The sequence below is a fragment of the Gracilinanus agilis genome, chromosome 3 (assembly GCF_016433145.1).
Source record: "Gracilinanus agilis isolate LMUSP501 chromosome 3, AgileGrace, whole genome shotgun sequence".
NCBI lineage: Eukaryota > Metazoa > Chordata > Mammalia > Didelphimorphia > Didelphidae > Gracilinanus > Gracilinanus agilis.
The window spans coordinates 624,808,985-624,831,109 of NC_058132.1; the positions used below are offsets into that span (position 1 = coordinate 624,808,985).

The following is a 22,125-nucleotide window of genomic DNA, read 5'->3' on the forward strand; positions in this document are numbered from 1 at the left end:
ATTTATAGATGGGAGCCCTGAGACGAAGAGAGATCAAGTCAACTGCCTAATGGCACCCAGTGTGTACACGAGGTAGCATCTGAACAGAGGTCTTCCTAATGATAAGTCCTGATCGCCATCTCTTAACGATACTATTGCCTACCAAACTGTGGACCTTTTAAAGTCTTGAGGAATAAAATTAAGTCAAATGAGTGCATTAGCAAAGGGCTGAAATCCTGAATTAAAAATAGAGCAGTCTTGGGGGACATGCACTAAAGGTTAATGACATCTGACTGCATGCAGTGATGTTTTTCCAAAATAGGAGTGGACGGAGGGTATAGCCTAATCCTTCTCCTAACAAGCCATGTTAAAATGGATTTTGACTACAGCAGGTGTAGCTAACTCTAACAATGGGAATTCCATGACTTTTTCCTTAAGACTAAAGTTCACTTTCTCAATTATCTATGGAAATGAGGGATGGGGGAATCAGGAACATTAAAGGTCTAATCTCCAAAATCTCAGTTTAACAATTGGTTTCCACTTTTCTAGCTCAGTTCACTTTTTAGCAGAGCTGTTCACAAAATTGACTGATTTGAATTTCACTTCCTTTCCCCAACCCTACCCATGCTAGTGTGAAGGTGCTAATGAGGAGTGAAATGCCCAAGAGGAAGACAAGAGAACCAGAGAAAGAAAATGGGGACCCAAGGGGTCTACACTATCCAGGAGCTTAATAACTAGCTTCGGAATAACTGAGATCGCTAGAGTAAAACAATTATTTTTAGTAATTTTCTTACTGCTTTCGATTTCTGATTTCCTGAAACTCAAATGCTAAACTGTGACCCGAATCTGTAAAATGCAATTAACATCATAAAAATTATGCTAGCAGAATAAAAGCTGATGAGGTGCTATTTCAAGCAGAGAAATAAGCAAACCCTATCAAAACAAAGCAAAGGATGTGTCCATCTTCGAGAGATAGACAGTGTCTTTGTGGAAAATAAAAAGGAGAAAAGAAAGGCTTCGAGGTAAGTCAGACACAGAATCACTGATCATTTATTCAGGTCCACAAATAATTAAGTTCTAATTAATTTTAACCAGGATTTCATATTTGGTTAAAAGAATATCATAAGGATTCAACAAGTGGCTCAACATTAGTCCCAAATAAGTCAATTCCAAATGAGTAAAATAAAAATATTACACAGGGGAAGGGATCTGTTTAAGATCAAAAAATGACAATGAAAAATAACCTTTTCCTAAATCATGATTATTTTCATAGCCATTAGACTTTTTTCCTTACATACTGCCTATTTAAAAAAAAAACTTCCCTTAAATTTTAAAAAACAGAGGAAAAAGTTATAATGTTTCTAATGTAGGACTGGACTCAACACTACACAAAGGAAACCCAACAGTGGCTAAAAAGTAGAAGAGGAGAGGCCATGAAGTCATTTGGAAATCCTCTGAACCACCATTTCAATAATCAAACTGATTTTCGCATAATTAAAATTCATTAACATGACTGGGACCTCAGAGGCCACCCTCTGAACCTTCTACAACATTCCCAATGAGTAATTATCCAATTTTCATGGAAACCTCAAGTGATGGGGCACCTACTATACTTCCCTACAAGACAGTCAATTCTACTTATGGATGGAACCCGTATTTAGAAATGTTTGGCGTTCTTCCTCATAGTAGACCTAAATCACCTCTCTGTAATCCCATTGGTCCCATTCATGGGGCCATGCAGAATAAATGAAATCCCCAGTTCTATGAAGCAACTCTTTAACTATCTAATCATCCCATTCCTCCTTTTCTATGGACCCAAATCCTCTATTCTGTTAACTGCTACTCATATGAAATGTTCTCTAATCTTCTTGCCATTCCAGCTGCCATCTTGTGGTCATAATCTTGAAACATGACAATGGATCCCCTCAAACAGGAAGCCTTGGGCCATTAATAAATGTGGCAATGAAACCAAAGATTGAAAAACTGGCCAGCCACCAAGTGAAAGACCCCAGGTGGACATGAGAAACAGTGGAATCTCCAAATAGTGAAGTCACAAAGAAAGGGCTCCAAACTTGAGTTAAAATTCCATTACAGACACATAATAGGTTTATGATCATGGACAAGTCATTGAATGCCTGAGAGACTCAGTTTCCTTATCTGAATAGATAATAATACTTACCTCAGAGTGGTGCTGTGAGGAAAGAGCTTTTCAACCCTTAAAAGTATTAAATAAATGGGAGTTGTTATTATAAAACAGAACTTCTCTAATGGATTTATGAGAAAACAAAAATCAGCAGAAGGAGGCCTGGGAGGGAGGATGAATTTGTACTAGGGAAGGAAGTACTCAAGGTGATGAAATAATGGGTCCATAGAAGGGCCAAAACTAAGAAATAGTTCAACTTCTTTAATACTACCAGCAAGGTGGTATAACAAGAAAAATCACCAGACCTGGAGTCAGGAATACCTGGGTTCAAATTTAGTTTAAGCCATTTACTATCTGTGTGACCTTGGACAAGCTACTAAAACAAACAAACAAACAAACAAAAGAACACCCTACTGTGTGCCTCAGTTTCCCCAACTTCAAAATAGTGGTAACGATAGCATTTACCTCCAGTGGTTGTTGGGAGGATTAAATGGGATCATAATTGTAAAGTACTTACTTAGCACAGTATCTGACATATATATTTATAATATGTAACTAAGTTAATATTTATTATTATTAAATTTATTATCATCTTATTCTCACTGTACTCAAAAAAAAAAGGATCTACCAATTGCCAACACTCTAGACCTATCACAAGATACTAATCCAGAGAAATATGGCTTTTTTTTTCTATTTTTCTATTATTTTTTCTATTAATAGAATAACTTTCCTATTAATAGAAAAAAGTTAATTAACTGAAAGCAATCAATCTGCAAACATACTACATTGTAGGCTCAAGGATATCCAAGCTACCCCATTCAATTAGATCAGTCTGAGTAACTCTTTGTTTTTGTTGTGCACTTGATAAAGCAAAGACACTATCCAAGTTCCCCTCTCAAAAAGCCCGGTGTGAGACAGGCTTTGAAGGCACAATAACATTCCTCCAGTGAGCTTGGAGCCCAGAGGCTAAAAGCCCCAAACAGCCATTCATTCTTCCATCTTGAGACACATTCCTAACTCAGTTAGTTCAAAGACCTCGCAGCAAGCCAGCACACCTTCCGAAGGTCTTCCCTTGTAGTAACTTGTGAGGGACAAAGGCTCCAGTAGCAAAAAAAAAAAACATTTTAAAGGTAGGGCTTTAGGAATGCTAAATTCCAATAGGGAGGGTGTTTCCCCATACTGGAGTGCAAGTCTTTCAAGAGTCCATTTACCATGGAGTTCATTAATGAATGAGCAATTTTAAAATGCAATTCCAACAACTTGGAGGTTATTCTAAAAACAGGAATAAAACATCATCAAAAATCAACAGTTGTTCTCGATTTTAAAAGACATGATATTTAAACAGCAAAGATCAGGCAAGAGTGAATGAACTGACTATACGAGAAGGATACTCCAGATGAAGTCATGGTGGAAACGTACATGAATGTTGGGGGAAAAAGAGAGAAATAGATTTTTCAGGAGCACTCACAGAAAGCCCCAAGATATGTCCTTCCTCTCCTTCAGCCATAAAGTGGCTCCCTTGAAATGGGGCAGAAGAAACATTTAAGGCATTTGGCAGTGATAAGATAAAAATGTGAATGTTGATTAGATTAGACACTTAAAAGGTAATACACCACAAACACAAATATACACACACAAAAACCCATTTGTTTTCCATAAAATGTCAATCTGTTTTTATCAAAATCTGAACTTTCCAAAGAGAAAACACATTCAAATCTCACCAAGGTCTCTAATTCGAATGACCTGGTTCCATTGTTCCTTCCTTCCCTCCACTTAGGATCTCACATCTCAGAAACAGGAGGTATCACAAGAGATCACAGAATCATCATTCATTAACTTAAAAGCTGAAAGAGTCCTTCCAAGACATCTAATCCCAGTTTTCTAAGGTTCATGCCTTCCTTCCAGCTTCTAAAGCTAGGATACACCTTCGTTTTACAGATGGGGAAACTGAGACCTGCAGAAGAAAAAGTGATTTATTAACCCAAGGCTACACAGGTATTTAGAGCCAGAATCTGCCTCCAGGTAGGTCCACTGATCCCAAATTCGATGTTTTTTTCTATTGTATCAGGATAGGACCTTCTGTTTTCAGGCAGTTATGGAGGTAACTAAGACCCAGAGTGATTAAGTTAAATTTTTGACAGATATGAGTGATTAAGGGGAAATAGTCAGAATGAAAATGGTAGATGAACAAAAATCTAGGCTCTTCTTAGTTCCCTGCTCTTTCCTTCTACTACAGCCATTTGGGGATAATAGGGTAGTGGGGGGAAAAACATTGCCCTTGGAGTTTGGGGTTCTGAATTTGAATTCTGAAGCCTCCATTTCTTACTTATGGGAATTTAGCCCCTCTGGGTTACATCTGTTAAAGGAGAGGTATGGAACTAGGTGACCTCTAAAGGTCTCTTCTAGTTGTAAAAAAAAAAAAAAAAAAAAAAAAAGATGTTGAAGCCTCTGAAGCCATTCTACAATTAACCAAAGATTTTGAAGCCTCAGAAGCCATTCTACAATTAACCAAAAGACATGAATGGGTGATTTCTCAAGGTAAGAAAGTCAGACTATCAACAGCCATATGAAAAAGCACTTCATATCACTAACAGAGAAATAAAAATGAAAATACACCTCAAATTCATCAAAACTAGCAAAGATGGCAAAAAAAGAAAATGATCAATGCTGGAGGAACTGTGGAAAAACAGGCACATTAGTGCCCTATTGCTAAAGCTATGAACTGGCACTGCCCTTCTGAATAACAATTTGTCATTTTACCTCTTAATTAACAATTTGTTAATTCCCCAAAAGTTTACTAAACTTGCATACCTTAGATCCAGAGATGGAACTATACTCAAAGAGATCGATGTATAGACAAAAAGATTTAGAGCAACTCTTATTTTTCTGACAAGGAACTAGAAGCTACAAGGATGCCCTCAATTGGGGAATGGCCAAATAAATTCCAGTACATGAATTTAGTGCCATGAAAAGATGATTTCAGAGAAACCTATAAAGATTTTTATGAACTGATGCAAAGTGAAGGGAACAGAGCCAAGGGAATAAGTGATTTTATGCCATCGTAAAAAATGAAGAATTTTAAAAGACAACCGAAAGGAGGTCTATTTTCCCTATATGGCCAGTAGTGATAAGAGCATCTATAAGAACTACACTATAGGACAGAATGGCTGGATTGGCTGGGGGAAGTTTTTCGACATGTATGATCAGGAAATGAGGATGATACCCATCCTTCCTGCCCTCTTCCCAGCAAATTAGCCTTTGTTATGCCAGATATTCAAGGCATAAGTTTGATGGGCTGTTTTCAGATCATCTCTATCCAGAATGGACTTCCCAGTTTTCTTACACTGTGGGGAGGGAAACCCAATTTGATACATTGGTAAGAGGGGTATGGTTGGAGGCAGAGAAGAAAATGCTCAAGTACTACCCTAGTATTTGACCAAACTTGTTTTTTTCATCCCTCCTTGGTGACATCTCTTTCATAAGCCCTGCTGTGGGCTTCCCCCAATATTCCTGGGTATCATTCTCAGAGGAGAATATGGCCTTAGGGCTATAACCACTATTGTCTGGCTTACTGGGATTCTATCACAAGGTTTTCCTTAAAAAGACAGTTTAGAAAGACATGGAGTATGGAAGATAAGGGGAGAGTGAAGATTCCTATTTGTTTTCTATGTAGGCATTGGGCCAGAAGCTTGCATTTCTGTCCCTCCTAGCAGTCCCTTCTGGTTCTCCTAAACTGTGCTTCCCAAGCATGGGGAACCAAAGAGGACACTTGTTAGGCACGAGGACCCTAAAATATAATTCTTCCATTCTACACCTTCCTGCCTAACTTCCAAATTCTACTGTCTCATAAAATGAACCAGTGGTGCTGAAATCACTACCAGAAATATGGCTCTGTGATCTGTGGACTTTGGAAAGGAAGATGGGAAGGAATTTATGAAGAATCTCTGTCTTAGCCCTTTCTCTGGGTACTTTTGATACAGAACAAGAAGCCCTATGTGTTCTAGACTTCAGAAACTTTCCAACATCCCAACCACAGGTGGGAACCTTCCCTATCATCCCTAAACACCACCATTCTGGGGATGGAGAAAGAAAGTGGAGCTCTCTCTGAGCATTCTTGCTTTCATGCCCCAGCAAGTGGTTGATGAATTCAATTCCCTTGTTCTGTATTCATTCATCAAACCACCTGGTTAGAAAGTTCTCAGGTGAGTCAGTTAGGTGGCTCAGTAGGTTGAGAGGTAGGCCTAAAGATGGGAGGTCCAGGGTTCAATTCTGGCTCAGACACTTCCTACACTTAGCCCACACTGCCTAGCCCTTGATGCTCTTCTGCCTTGGAACTAATACAAAGTATTGATTTTAAGATGGAAGGTAAGGATTTAGAAAAAAAAAGAAAAAGTTCTGAGTCCTGATTTATTATTGGGTTTAATTACTGTTTTCTCTTTGGGAGAATGTGGGGGGACGGAGAGAGGAAAAAGGTGTTGAGCTCAGCCAATTGGCTCCATTTTCACTTTGCTGGAACCTGGACCCCTGTGATGGGGAGACACCTCTCTTTGTCAGTTGTTGTACCAGCTACAGGTTCCTGTGCAAAGAAAGTCTTCCTATCAGGCAAATAAATAAAATAATTGCATACTTTAAGATAAAAAATAAAATTTTAAAAATGACTTAAAAGACATTATCAAGAGATCTGGTAGCAGCTGTCCTAAGTACAAAGAAGAGTGGAAAAATTGAGAGGAGAAAAGTAATCTCCAAGAGTTCTTTTAGAATTATTGAGCAATTGAATGTTTAATGAAATTTGCTGTATTTGTTTACTAAGCTTCAAAGTCTGAGGAAGAATAGTAAGAAAGAAAACTTACTGAAGGAAGGAAAGATTCCTATTTGTATATCTGTGAGAGGCTGCTATCAACTTCCTGAGGAAGTGCAACCCCTTTTTTTTGGTCAAAATGCAAAGTTTTTCTCACACTCTCAACCCATTCACAAAAAGAGAGGAGAGGGAAACAGAGAGACAGCGAGAAACAGACAATGAGAGAGGAAGGGAAGGGAAAGAGAGAGGAAGAGACAAGGGGGAGAGAGGAAGGGAAAGGGAGGAGAAAGAAAAAGGGTTGAGAGACAGAGAGACAAAGAGAAATAAAAAGGAAGAGAAAGAATGAATGCTTAAGACAGTAAAAGCAAACCCTCAGAAAAGGCTCGACTTGCAGCTGGGTCCTAGGGTTTACCTTGCAAATACTACCTTTAGATTTGGGGGCTTCATCTGAGCATAAGAAAACTCATTAAACAAAAAAAGAATTCTCAACAATTCAAATGTTCAAACAAATTCACATCTCAGACTTTCCGCAGTTCTGGGTGATCCAACGACTATGTCAATTAGAGATTAGGAAGGTTCAAAAAAAAAAAAAAAAGGTTAAAAGAACAAAACAACAATGACAGCTCATATTTACATGCACTTTATGGTTTCCAGGGCCCTTTATAGGAGTTATCTCATTTGGCCTTCACAACTAGCCTGGGAGGAGGTACAATAAAGAAAGTGGGGATCAGGTGTTGTCCCAGGGTCACACAGTCTGTAGGTGGTATGGTCCCAGTATGAAATTGTGTTCTGATTTGAAGCCTGGTGCCCCCTCTCACCTTTCCCTCATATTCTCTCTCTGTCTGTCTCTCTGCTTAGGAAACAGCTGAGTTGTTTCCAAAAAGCAGAGAGCAAGATATCATCCACAGTCATCCTTTTGGGTCCTTCACAGCACCCAAGATAGTGATAACCACTTAACAGGTACCCAATTAAAGGCTTTTATTGATCTGATTACCATCAACACTTTCTCCACTAAAAAGAAAAGCGTCTTGGTGGCTTTCTTCTCTGAAGAAGAACAGGGAATTTCATAACGAGGAAGGAGAAGATTAAGAAGTGGAAGAAGAAGGGGAACTAAGGCACACCAGCTGCTCCAGCTCAATCAATCAACAAACATTTAAGCACCATTCCCCATGCAAGACACTGTGCTTGGCACTGGGGACAGAAAGACAAAGATTAAACAGTGCCTGCCCTCTAAGAGCCAATGTGTTCATATATGCCAAAGTAGGGACAAAATAAGTAATAGCAGCTAATATTTTAGAGTTTTAAGATTTGCAAAGTAATTAATGTCAATCTTATTTTATCTACCATCTACCTGTTATCATCTCTCTTATCATCTATTTCTTTTTTTAATCTATTTCTAACATCTTCCTCTCTCTCTAATCTATCTGATCCTCCCAACAACCCCTAAGTAGCCTCTATTAGGAGTTTCATTTCATAGATGTAGTGGCTAAAAAAAAGTTGAGATTTCCTAGGGGCAAACAGCTATTAAGTATCAAACACAAGTCTTTTTTTCTTTATTTCAATTCAGATACTTTATCTACTTGGCCACCTATTTGCCCACAAGGTTGGGGTTTTTTGGGGGGATGAGGAAGAAGTTGTTGGTAAGCTGTGGGGGAGGCCCAGATGTCTCCATAACAGTGGCTTTATTTTATAATCTCTCTTTTTTTTTATACATCAATAGGAAGAATCTGAAGACCTAAACTCAGACCCCCCTTCCCAATTCCATCACTATCTCTGTAACCTAGAGCAAATCACAATCTCTCCAGATCTGTTTCTTCATTTGTAAAATTAAGAAGTGAGACAAAATCAGAGGCATCAAATCTGACTAACCAGTGAGGATAGAACCAGATTAAATTATAATTCAGAAACGTATAACAAAATAATTTAAAAATACAATATGATATAGATAATGTAAATTTGTGGTTTCCTAAGTGAATGAGCAGCCCTATTCTATTTGAGTTTGACACCAGTGGACTAGAGAGACTTTAAAAGATCTCTTCCAGTTCTGAATCTGTGACCCTTTAAGGACAGGCTAAGGCTTTACACTTCTGATAGCATAAAGTCTGAATTCTGGTGCATTGCAGAAAATGCCAGGCTACACCGGATATGTTTAAAAATATTTAAGTTAAAACGATGGGAAGCCATGATAAACAGCACCTCTTTGATCACTTCAACACAGACAACACAACCATGAGCAGTTACTTAAGATTAAGTGATGCTTCAACTGTGTGACCCAGATGTGTCAAAGAAGATCAGAGAATGTCCATCAATGCCTTTGAGTTAACAAAACAAAACAAATGGAGAGTTTATTAAAGACTCTTTTACTCACTACAGCTTATAACCTTTTAGGTTCACTTCCCATTAAACAATAAACAGATCTTAACAATTTATTATTTACTAAGGCATCTCAGAACATACCAATACATTAATGAAACAGTTTGGTGCAATACAAGAGGGTACTAAGGATAGCACATTAAAACGATTAGACTTTTCCTCTGATTTATGGTCATCTTTGATGCATCCACAAATACAGAGACAGAGTTTTGGAACTGCAAATATCATCTTAAATTAAAAACAGAAAATGAGATTTAAAATCCTATATAAATAGCCTTTTTTTAGTACACTAAACTTACCTATTTCAAATTATGTTATTTTAAAATCATGTAGCAAAGAAAATATAGATTTTAAAAGATAGATAAGCCTACCAAGATTATCTTTAAAAGACAAACAACACTGGCTTATATTCATGTGATATCTTTTTCTGAGGAACTCAAATTACCTTAGGAATGTTATATAAAAAAGTTTTCCTATTTTTGTGAATTAAGTTGAGGACAAATACAACCATCTCTGTGAATGATCAATTTAAAAAAATAAATAAATGTCTATGCTTTATCAGACACTATGCTAGTCACTGGAGATAGGAAAACATGAAAGAAAGAATTCCTGCCTTCAAGTGGTTTCTATTCTACAGGAGAAAGAAACACCAAAGTAGTGACAACTGTAACAACCCTACTTTTCTTTGACCTACAAAAATAGTTGTATATTTTTGTTGGTTTTATTTTTAATCTTTGCCTTCAAGTCTTAGAATCAACACTGTAGACTGATTCCAAGGCAGAAGAGTGGTAAGGAATAGGCAAAGGGAGTTCAGTGACGTGCCTGCAGGTCACCCAGCTAGGAAGTGTCTGAGGCCAAATTTGAATCCTGGGCTTCCCATCTTCGGACCTGGATCTCAATTCACTGGGCCACCTAGCTGGCCCATGCATCATTTTCAAATGCTTTTTGGCATCCCACATTATGATTTCATTTATTTAGGGAACTCCTGGTGTAGTACATGTATCCAAAAATACAGACTGGCAAATTATCAGTAAACTAGCCTTGCCTCCAGGATTAAGAATTTAAGTATTCTAAGATTTGAACATGGGTCTTGGGAACTAGTCAGTTCATACTGCCTCATCAACAGAAATTTTACTAATATTAAAATGGAATTTGATAAAAATAAATCAACATGTTTTCTTCTTTAGAGTTTATTTGACTACAAAAAGAAAAGAAATTAAACTACTAGGGCTGTTTCTTAAAATTGAATATATCCACAAAATGAATCAAAAGATAATGAAACTACAGTTTACATCAATATAACCAGAGGAAGGATAAGCTTATCCTTTTAAAACCAAAATATCTTTATCAAAAAGGAATTTATAATACCCTAATTTCTTCATGAGACCGTTTATAAAAATCACTGACCTATAGAAGTTAATTATAAGAGAATGCCTTGTTTCAATGTAATTACCAAAAACCCTATAAAGTAGGGAAATAAACTGCTACCTCAACCAATATTTCACATCCTGAAGGGCAGACAAAGAGGGCGAGGAGGACAGTGATACTTTTTGAGATGGTTAAGAGCTCCATTATACTGAATTGCCATTAAAGCTGAAAAGGTAACATTTATATATTACGGAGCTAAGAAATTTATCTGATTACTACCATGGTTAGAGAAGGATTGGAAAAGGCTAAGTCAGTGAAGCAGTGAATGAAAAAAGTCAATGGACTATTCTAATGATCTATGAAATCTGCAAGGTAAGACAGAAAGCTTAAGAGTTCTGGGATACAGCAAAACCCAATCCATAGGAGAAAACTAGAGAAGGTATACATAATCCAATGCAAACTGATCAGAAAACCTAAAGAAGAAAATTCTAGACCAAACTAATTTAATTATCATGAGACGTGTTTAACTCTTTTACATATATACACCAAAACAAGAAAATGAAACCACTGGATTTCAAGGTAGAGCTAGAGCTTGGACCTGTGATTTCAGTAGGATGGGAACTTCTTTTATGGAACTTATTGGGAATTGCCCAAGATTACACAGCAGCCATGTTTCAGAGATGGGACTTGAGACTAGTTCTTTAAGGTTCTAAGGCTGTGTCTCAATCTGCTATATTAGTTAGGTGTATAAATGTGAAGCAGAGCTCTTTTCCACTTTTTAAATCAACTTTTTCAGATGCTTCCTTCTTGTCTGAAGGTCTACTAAAGTCTTATGAATACTACAATAATAATATGAACTAGGATTACACATGATATAGTATTTTCATACAACATTGTTGAAGAGTGGTACATTCACCCAGGGAGCTACAGACTGGAGAACAAAATTTTTCTCAGATTGTGAGACTATAAGGACAATTCAGTGTGGAGATTTCTCAGGTGGTTCAATCTAGTCAAGAGGGTCACTGAAAGTAAGGCTGTCCTAAAGGTTATCTGGTAAAATCTGGACACTTTCCTTCCAAAATGAAAGATACCCAATAATTCCCTGGGTTATTGGGGCCAACCTGGAATCAAACTGAGGATCTTCCTTTAGCAGCTAAGGATAGACAATAAAGTCTCTGTACCTCAAAAATCCACAACTGACAAACTAGGGCTTTCTGGTGTCTACTAGGCTAACCTAATCCACAAATACATGATAACTTTTATACATGGTCTTTTAAATGACCCATTCATTAGAGGAATGCTAGTAGTTGCCTCCTGAAAAGAGGTCATATTTTAGGATTTGTCTATGAGGATCCAATCTACAAAGAGAAAAAACAGTCTGGGTCTGAGCAATTCCAAGTCCTGGCTTTTAAAGTCAATACCATGGACAGCATTTATTTATCCTTTGGACAATAACAGAGGCAAGAGTTCCAAACCATTTGTCCAAAAGTACAATGTAATATTAAAAATGGTTCTAGAGAGGAGAAAGCAGAGAAATTCAAGTATTGTCAGTTTATGGATTTATTTGTAAATCTCAAGAATTAGCCTAAACTTGGTTAAAGTGGTCGTTTTCGGGTGATTTGAACTCCACTGTTCAAGTTATTTTGAAATCAAAGAACTTCACAATCTTCTTAGAAGTCATTCTAGGACATAACATCTATTTTACATAGCATGCCAAATCATACACTGTTCCCTTGTGATGTTTCAATCAGCACCTAAGAAAAAGCACTGCCTTCAGGACATATGATTCAGTGAGGGGAAGGGAACGTTGGGCAGAACTAGCTGAAGCCAAAGAACAAAGGCCACACAAGTCAGTCCAAGGAAAAGGGGGGTTCTTCCCACCATCTCTGCCTTTCATTCTTTTTTGTTGTTGTTTTTGTTTTTTTTTTTTAAGAGGAGCAAATCAGAACAGAATAAAGTCTATAAGTCTGTAAAAAATTTGAAAATGCCAAATCTACATTTCATATTACATACGTAATTATATAGTCATGTAATTGATGTGGGTATGCAACAAAATATAATCAACTTTTAAAACTGGATTCTCTTTGTCTTATGTTACTCACTTAAAATTAAGCTAGATTGATTTGAATTTTATAAGGGCTTTTTAAAAAAAAATAGAGCTTGGGGGCACTTAGGTGGTTCAGTGGACAGAGAGCCAGGCCTAGAGAGGGGAGGTCTCAGACACTTCCTAGCTGTTTGACCCTGGACAAGTCACTTAGCCCCCACACCCAGCCTTTACCATTCTTCTGCCTTGGAGCCAATACACATATTGATTCTAAGATAGAAGTTAAGAATTAAATACACACACACACACACACACACTAAAGCTTCATTTCCTAGTCATTTGGGCACCTAACAAGTCTAAGTGCCTTTACCTATTAAGTTCTCTTAAGTTCATAGTTTATTGGTTTAGGATTTATTTTTTAATTTTTGGAATAAGATGCTAGCTTTCTGATGGGAGAGTTACTGGAGGAGAATGTCACAAAAGACCTGGATTACTGTTTCTGTATTTCTCTCACTGCAAAAGATTTAAACCCAAGATTCCCTTAGAAACTTCCAGGCCAGTCCAGCATTGGATGTAACTTTCCTAGCACATGGAGTTAGGAGACCTCCAAGGAAGGGAAAAGGAGGAAATCATCACCCAAAATAAAGCCACAAAATAACTCGGGCATCCCATTCATTATCATTAGCAACAAGGAGAAACAATTAAGCACGCACTTGCTAGACAAGAAGCAGCTTCTATTAAGCGGCTACTGTGTGTCAGAAACTGTGGGGGACACTGGGGATACCCAAAAAAGAGGAGGGGGAGAATTGTTTATTTAAAACAGTAAGAGGGTCCGGTTCCTGCCCTGGGGCTCGTCCGACCTATTTTTCTTTCTGGAGTTCACAACCAGATGCAGGTGCAAAAATCAAGCAGGTCTTGTAAAGGGGCAATTGGGAGAAGGAGGTCAATACTAATATCAGAATGCAGGCTGGACGCTGGCTGGCCAGAGGAGCAGAGGAAGGCGCCTGGCCCTGCCAGAGCAGGAGGAAAGGCAGGGGCAGAGCCCCAGCTGCAGCCTGGCCCCCTCCCCACCCTTGCCAGCCTCGGAGGTCCAAGCCAGACGCCAGGGCCACAAGTCTGCCTGAGCCGCAGAACACTCTGCTGCCATCTCTGGAGGCTCCCCACCTCTTTGCCTGTCCCGCTTGGCCTCTGGGGGATCCCTGCCACACCTACCACCTCCCCAGGTGCCAGGCAGAAATGCCAGGATAGGGAGCAAGGCCTAATGGAAATGGGAGCGGGGGATCCTAAGGACAGGGGTGAAAACAAAAGCTGGGGACCAAGAGACAGGGAGGACTGGAGGAAGGGGAGGGGGGAGGTTGGCTAGCAGAGAGCATCTGAGATTAGTCCTGGGTTACAAGACACCCACCACCTTAAACCACAAAGCCATATGAGGTAGCGCCCAAAACCAAAACAAAGACAAAAAGAAAAAGAGGACAAAACAAGGATCCACGTGGCTTTCCCCGAAAATGGAGGTGGGGGGCGGGACAGGAATGGGGGGTCCGGATAGAGGCGAGGAGTCCCATCCCTCCGGATCTGGCCGCTCTTCCCAAATTAAGGAGGTCTCGAATCAAAGCAGGCCCGTTAGCCCCAGGCATCTAAGTGCAAATGCTAGCGGAATCCCCGGGTCTATCCCGAAAACCCCATTTCCCAGCTCCCCACGTTCCCGGGTTTTCCTCCTCTCCAATCCACGCCCAGCTCTCTTTCCCCGCCCAGCTGCGCTGCCAGCTCCTCCCACTGCAGGCTGCAGGAGGTGATCAGCCCCGACAAAAACACGCTGGGGAAGTCCGGTGACTGGGGGTGGGGGCGGGGGTCAGCATTAAACAAAGGCGGGAGTGCGAGCAGAAGCCACACACGCTTTCCCCCCTCCCCTAATCTCCAGTTCCCTCAGTCCCGGGTCCTGGTCTAACTGCCCTCCAGCTTCTTCTAAAGGCTGAAGGTAAGCTCTCCAAGGGCAGGAACTGTTTCTCATGTCTCAGGGTTGCATCCCTCTATGCCTAGCAAGCTGCAATGGCTTACACTCCCGATTTGCTGAACTAAAGAGTAGAAAAGGGGGGGTCCGGGTTGCGGGGGGGCGGGGGGGCGTTCTAAGAAAGGAAAACCTAGCATGGGAAACTAGAGATAAGGGGAGAAGGAGGTTAGAAGGGGGTTGTTGGGGAGAGGGGAAAGAAAGGAGGTAAGAGTCCAAAAAGGAGAGGAATGAAAAACTAAATAAAATGTCAGGGGAAATTCGTTAGTACGTATAATTGGTAATTAATGGAAGGAAACTGACATCTTGGACCCGTCTGAGTGAAAAGAGAATAAATTCCCTATAAGTTACAACTGTTTTTTTTTTTTTCACATATGTAAACCTTAACTTAGCTCTATGAGCAGAAGTCAGACTACTGACCTACAGAATTCATGTTTGTACCATGATAAGCAAAATATCACTTAACTGAAAACAGGCCTAAAAAAAGCAGTCAATACAGAAGAAAATGTGCCCCAGTTTTGTATGATAGCCCATGATTCACACCAGCCCCTACACAGCCCAGACTACATTGAAGGAGATGCCCCACTCCACTCTAATTGTAAAGAAGCAAGACAGTTCTTCATTGATAAATTCCATTCTAAATATTTACACCCACCACACCATAGCCCATAGATGGGGCAAGCAAACATACTGAAGATAAACAAGTTTCCATCTCACTAATAAATAAATTACTCATACACACACCCCTTATTCTGTAATTTTTAGGATTTGGTTGTCCCAGGTTATTTTTTCAAGCTATGGATGTCAATTTTAAGAAGAATATATCCTCCACTGGAAGCAAAGGAAAGGTTACAATAGAAAAGAACAGATTTGCCTTGAACGGGAAACTTTAGGCAAAAAGGGGACTATTTTATGAATGAATAGACTTGAGGTAATCCTTTTCCACCTGAAGAGAACACATTTCTCTTTGGGAAGAATATTTCTGAAGGTCTACTTTCTTGATCACTTTTTTGGCTCGATTATGGAGCAGCTATGAATAAAAATGATGAAACAACATCTTTTTACTTCTACTCTGCTGATGATTCATACTCCTAGGAATCTAATTTCAGAGAAGCAAGACAGTTCTTCATTGATAAATTTCACTCCAAATATTTACACCCATCACACCATAGCCCATCTGGGTCAAGCAAACATATACTGAAGATAAACAAGTAAACATCATTCTGCTGACACATCCCTAGAATCTAAACTGGATGTCATTGCTCTTCTGTCAGTATGTTTTCATACACCTAATACGAAACAATGATTGATGTGGGTCAAATGTATAAAGCTACTAGAATCACGGAAATTGTCCCTATAGAAATTAACTGACTTGCCTGAAAGGTCAGTACAAAAATCAATATTTTATGAATGAACTCATACACTTAAGAAAACAAAAACTAAAAAAGAATGCTGGTCTTTGAAATAGGAATAAGAAAATCACAAGATAACTAGTTCACTAGAATAAATTGTTTCCAAATGGTAGAAACTTCTTAGTAGCCAATTCATCACATTATGTGCAAAAAGAACTTCACAGTTCAACCCATGGCTAAGACAACTGGCTAGGCAACAAACATACTCAATGGAGGGAAAGGATAGGCAACAGCAGCTATGTTCATTCTCAACACAGCCTTAGCTATATAAGTATTTCTGTTTTCTTAAGTCAACTTCCAACATTTATTATTGAAATGTCTATTCCCAAGTTTAGAGATAAACAGCAAATGAAGTATACAGAAAATGGCATTTAACATAATTCATTCATGTTCTACGTAAAAACAATTTTTTTTCAAATCCCCCTCATTTCCTGATTTAATTTTCCTTCCTTTCAAGCACCACAAACAGAAATAGCTTAAGTAATTTTAAATAAACTGGACAGTAGCCCCCAACAGATATTTCAGTCTCAGCACAGACATTTCCAAAAGCAGACTACTGTAATGCAGACACACTGTAATGAACCTCCATAACTCTTCACTAATAATGGGTCCCAGTTGCATGCAGAGGATTACTGCATATCCTGTCTGAAAAACAGTCATGCCTAAGAGATGATGTGTCTACGTGTGAATAATATTGTTGGAATATAGATTCGGGAACAAAGAGAGATCTTATTTCTTTGCCCATTATTACTTCATTCTTAATATTTTTAAAAAATTAGATTAGAATTTAGTGTTTAAGGGCATTTTGAATATGGTTTTCTATTTCTGTTTATGATACCTTACCATTCTGAAATAACAAAGTCCCTAGACTAAAGCAAATGGACAAGACGACCTTGAATTTAAGTTAAAGCAGCCTCGGATGGAGTGCTCAGCCACTTCTTTAAAACTCAAGTCAGTATTATTTTGTAGCAACACTTCCACCCTCCTCTCCCTCCCCACCGTAACCTTGGGGGCAGTCTGTTGAATTTTTGTTTTGTTGTGTTTTTGTTCTTAAATACAGTTGCAATTATTAAGAACAGACTGGGCTTCTTACTCTGGCACAAACCTCAGAAATAGTGTGTCAATAGACACGTTTGTATACATATTCATAATATGCTATTTTATGCCTATCTAGAGATCTATAGCTCTAGACACCTGTGTACCTCATAGTGGCCAATAATCCTTAAATATATCCCTTCCCCACTCTCCTGACAAAACGACAGTGGTGGTTTCAGCTGGAGTGTGGACTCTGCTAGGTGCCAAGCTTTGCCCCTCGATAGCTGGGCAATAATTGTGTGTGTGTGTGTGTGTGGGTGTCCCTCTGATCCCTGGGCTGGCACTGCGTGAAGGAAGGAAGGGAGGGCGGGGGAGAGGGAAGGAGGGGAAACAAGAGGGGACAGGTTTCTGCAGCCTACTTTCCCCCCTGGGAAACTCACCTGCTGTGATTTTTTCAGGAGGAGCTACGGAAGGTCCTCTGGCTGCTTCTGAAAGCTGATGCTAGCATAGGCGCTTAGATCCTCACTGGAACAGCCGCTGCCGCTGCCCCCACCATTGCCACAGGGCTGATGAGGAGGCTGCAGCAGAGTGGGGCACTCCTGGGGCCGGTGATTAAAATCCTTGACCAAATCCAAGTCGATGTAGTTGAGTCCGTTCTCCAAACCTGCCGCTGCTCCCGCGGGGGCACCCCCACTCATCTGGGGTGTCTCCTTCCTGCTGGGTGGGCCCCCTACATCCCCAGGCTTTAGCCAGACATTTTCAAAGGAGGCAGAACTGTGGCGTTTAACATCTTCGCTGCTGCTGCTGCTGCCACTGGCCCCAGAGCCACCTGTGCCAGCTGCCCCAAAGGGCACAACAACATTACTGCCCCGGGCAGCACTGGGGGTAGAGGAAAAGGTCTCAGAGCTGTGCCGCCTCCGGCACCCTTGGGGGTCAGCCCGGATCACTTTGGCACTCTGGTTGCGGCTGGGGCTGAGGTTCACTCGGGTGAAGGCGCTAATCCCTCCAGGTCCCTTTGGACCTCCTAGCAGGGAGGGACGGCTGGCCAGCTCTGCCTGTCCTGGGTGCTGGGGGAGGGAGGGGATGGGGGCTGTATAAGCTTGGGAAGGGGCAGCGGGTGCAACACCTGGGACACTGGGCTCCTCAGAAGCCCTGCTTGTCTGCATCACCACATAGCTGAGGGAGGCATCGGCACAGCCTGGGCAGGGCCCACCCACCTGCATGGTCACGTAATCCTGGCTGTTTGGCAGTGCCCGGCTGGGCCTACACACACCACCCACCCCGGTGGGCAGGGGACAGGCTCTTCCCGCCTTTGTCCCAAAGCTTTCCTGGCAGGCCGGCCTCCTGGGAGGCCTCAAGTCCATGTTCATATATTCCTCAGAGCCAGCATCCTCCTCTCTGGAGGCTGGCTGGCGTGGGGCTGGGCACCTGACGGTGGGAGAGCAGAGGGAGATGGCTGAGCCATGAGGGTAGCCCGGCTGGTCACCCACAAACTCAATATTCACATATTCTCCTGGGCTCTTGGGCTCTGGGGGAAGAAGAGACTGCTGGGGCTGCTCCCGGGCCCTGGGTAAGGTGCTGGCCTTGGGGCCATCCAGAGACAGTCTGGTGGGCCGAGTCAGGCGGTTCTTGGTCTGGGCAACTAGATCCATCTTTCGAGGCAGGTGCTGGTGCAGGGCTTGATGGTGGAGATGGCCATGAGCCCCTTCCTGCCCACCTCCACCTCCTCCCAGGCTGTCACTGCTGGCAGAAGAAGACGAGTCCTCTGCGGCTGTGGCGTAGAGAAGGCGGCCCGAGCTGGCGGAGAGGCGCAGGTGGTGGAGCCGGCCGCCATCTTCGGGCTCTCCTCGACGCTGCTGCTGGGTGTGCTTGAAGGAGCGAGGCAGTGAGTAGTAGGAGTAGATGGCCTTGCCCTGAGGGTCATCGGGGCCATAGTAGCCCTCAGAGGGGCTGCTGGTGGCCGAATCCCCCGCTGGGGACATGTTGATGTAGTCGCTGCTGCAGGGCAGCTTCCCGTCACTGCTCTCCATGGAGAGCTTGGGGTGACCATGGTGATGGTGGCCACCCACCCCATTTGTCCATAACTTGCCATAGCTGTTCCCAGGGGTAACCGCATTGCCATTGCTGGACCCCCCTGTGCCATCGGGGGAACAGCTGCCACTGGGGGACATCATCATGTAGCCATTGGGATCTACCCTCTGGGAATGCCTTCGGCCAGGGTTAATGATCTGCTGCGGGGCAGACACGCTCTTGGGGCTCATGGGCATGTAATCTCCTCCGCTCTTTCGGCTGCTGGGCACTGGGGCCACACCAGGAGACATGGGCATGTAGCCATCATCGGTGTGTAGCCCCGAAGTGTCCCCCCGGTGATGGTGGCCACCTCGCTCCTCTAAGGGGTGGATTTCCAGACACTCCTCTGGATAGGAATGGGTGGGCACAAAGGCTGAGTGCCGGTAGGCTTGCATTCGGTTCCCGGTGCCTGCTGAAGAACAGGGTGGGTAGGAAGGCATCATCTCTGTGTACTCCTCAATGGAGGCAACTGAGGACTGAGAGGGGGTCTTCTGGTGGGAAATGGTGGGAGAAGTACCTGCTGAGTGAGTTCTCTTTCTGAAACTTTTCTCCAGGTCTGCAGCAGTGGCTGCCTCCTCTCCAACTGTAGCAGGGCTGGGGCCAGCTCCTGGGGTATACCGGTGCCCATTACCACCCCTGGAGAGGTTATAGTGGCCATTGGGAGCCGTCAAGTTAGGTGTGTTTTTGCCTCCCATGCAGATATAGTTGCTCAGGTCTTCCTCACCCCTAGCTGGTGGGGTATGACCCAGGGAATCGGGGGTGACACTCCGGAAAGAACTTCGGAAGTCACAAGGGCTGGAACCATATTCATCGGAAGAGATGAAGCCCCCATCACTGGGGGAGCCAGACACGGAGGCACTGGACCTCCTAGGGAAGAGGCAGTCTGAAGTTGACCCATGGCCACTGGTGCTGCTGGATGACAAACTGACTGGACTCGTGGCCGAAGGGGAACATCGGGAGGAGGGCATTGGGATGGAGCGGCTGTGGTTGAGGGGGGGATGCAACCGGGAGCTGCCCCGATGCCGGTGTGAATGGGTCCGGTTGGTACTGGGACTCACAGGGCTCCCGTCCACTGAAGCTGGCCGGGACATAGTGCCTTCTCCATCACTAGAAGCCCGGACTCGGAAAGAGCAGGGCTTCCCACCAACCACACTAGCGGGGGATGTGGCAGTGACACTCTCAGTCCGGGATCTCCGAGTGAGCCCCACCTGGCTGGGTGGGGGGTTATTGAGGTGATGCCTGCGCAGAGGCACGCTGATGGGGTTGGAGCAGTTAGAGGACGACTGGCTCTTGCTCCGAGGCCGGAACTCCTCACTCATGGCCCGCATGGCTTCCAGGATAGTCTCATGCATATTCTGGGCAACTACAGAGTCATCCACTTGCATCCAGAACTCCCCAGGCCCAGTCACTGCAGAGCGCCCCACCTCAATAAAAAAGAAGTTTTCCGAGTGGCCACACCTGCGAATGTTCATCAATTGGAGGACCACTGCGGCTGCCTCAGAGTTGAGCTTCACAAAGCTGATGGTCTTACTGGTCAAGCAGAGCCGGTAGATACCAATCAGGTTCTTTGTCTGCCCCAAGCCCTTAGGCTTCAGGATCACTTGCCAAACCTCCTTGAATGCAGGTCCTGGGGCCATTTCGCCATAGCTACTGTCCTCACCCGCTTCTCCCAGGCCAGAGCTGCCGCTGCAGCTCCCTCCTCCTCCTCCCCCTCCCACTCCAAAAGCTGCAGCCTCGTGGTGGGAATGGTGCAAGTGATGCCCCTTGGCCCGGTTGTGGAGCTGCAGGAGCGCCTGGTACCAGCTCTCCTGCTCCGACTCGCTGTCCGCGGCAATGGCAAAATGCTCATCCCGGGTGTAGAGGGCTACCAGGTGTTTGTTCTTGGAGTCAGCCCGCTTGTTGATGTTGAAGCAGCTCTCCAGCGGGATAGAGCGCTTGGGGGCACCCGATTTGTGCCTCCACTTCTTTTCGTTCTCGTAGTACTCCAGGCGGGCTGGACCCCCGGCCTCACTGGCTGCCCGCAGGACGAAGAAGCGTTTGTGCATGCTCTTGGGTTTGCGGAGGTAGCCCACCTTCCGCACATCAGAGAAGCAGCCGTCCCCCTCCGGTGGACTCGCCATGCTGCTGCCGCCGCCGCCGCCGCCGCTGCTGCTGCCCCAGCCACCAAGCAAGGAACGAGGGGTGGGCAGAAATTCAAGCGGGTTGGGTGGGAGAGCGGGCACCTCCCCCAAACAGAGCACATGCAAACAAGTCTGCCCAGCAGAGAGGGGAAAACGGTTTTTTTAAAAATACAACCTCCCCCTTGTCCTTGGTCCAAAACCTCTTTTGATTCTTTTCCCCCCCTCCCCCCCGGAGCTCGGAAGAAAAGCAGCTGCTCGAGAAGTCAGGATCCCCAGCGAGAGAGTTTATGGGTGTTTCATGCCCTTGGGGGTGAAAATCAGTCCAGGACGAGGCCAGTCCCAATCCATAGAGAGCAAAGTCTCCTCTCAGCCGCCGCTGGGAAGAAGCAAAGATGCATCTTTCATTGCACGGGCTGGATTCCTGCACAGGGAGGAGGAGCTGGGGGGGCTGGGGAAAAGGGGGGCCCTGCTTTTCCCCTTTCTCTCGGTCTCTCCCTCTCCTGCGCGCACACTCACACATACACACACACACAAACACATACACTCCTCGGGTTTCTGAGTCTCCCACTGGAAGCCGCGATTCCCGAGGCAAATTAAATATCCTTGGGCAGGGGGAGGCGTGTTGCCAAGTCCCAACGTTGCATAGGGCTCTCCCTCCTCCTCCCTTTCCCCCTCCTCTTCCTTCTTCTCCTCCCTCCCCTCCTACCCTCACCCTCCCACCGCCGCCACCAGCAGCAGCCCGAGCCTCACCAGCAGCAGCCCCACCCCCCACCCCTCC

At 43.4% G+C, this 22,125-nt stretch overlaps 1 protein-coding gene across 1 annotated transcript in view; it reads right to left on the reverse strand.

Moving 5' to 3' along the window:
• The window catches only part of IRS1 (insulin receptor substrate 1), a 73,615-nt gene extending 52,181 nt beyond the window's left edge, over positions 1 to 21,434 (reverse strand). The window contains exon 1 of the mRNA XM_044670793.1: positions 17,598 to 21,434. Coding sequence (XP_044526728.1) covers positions 17,622 to 21,347 — 3,726 coding nt within the window. The 5' untranslated portion in view covers positions 21,348 to 21,434 and the 3' untranslated portion in view covers positions 17,598 to 17,621. The remainder of the gene's footprint in view (positions 1 to 17,597) is intronic.
• Positions 21,435 to 22,125: the final 691 nt, after the last annotated feature.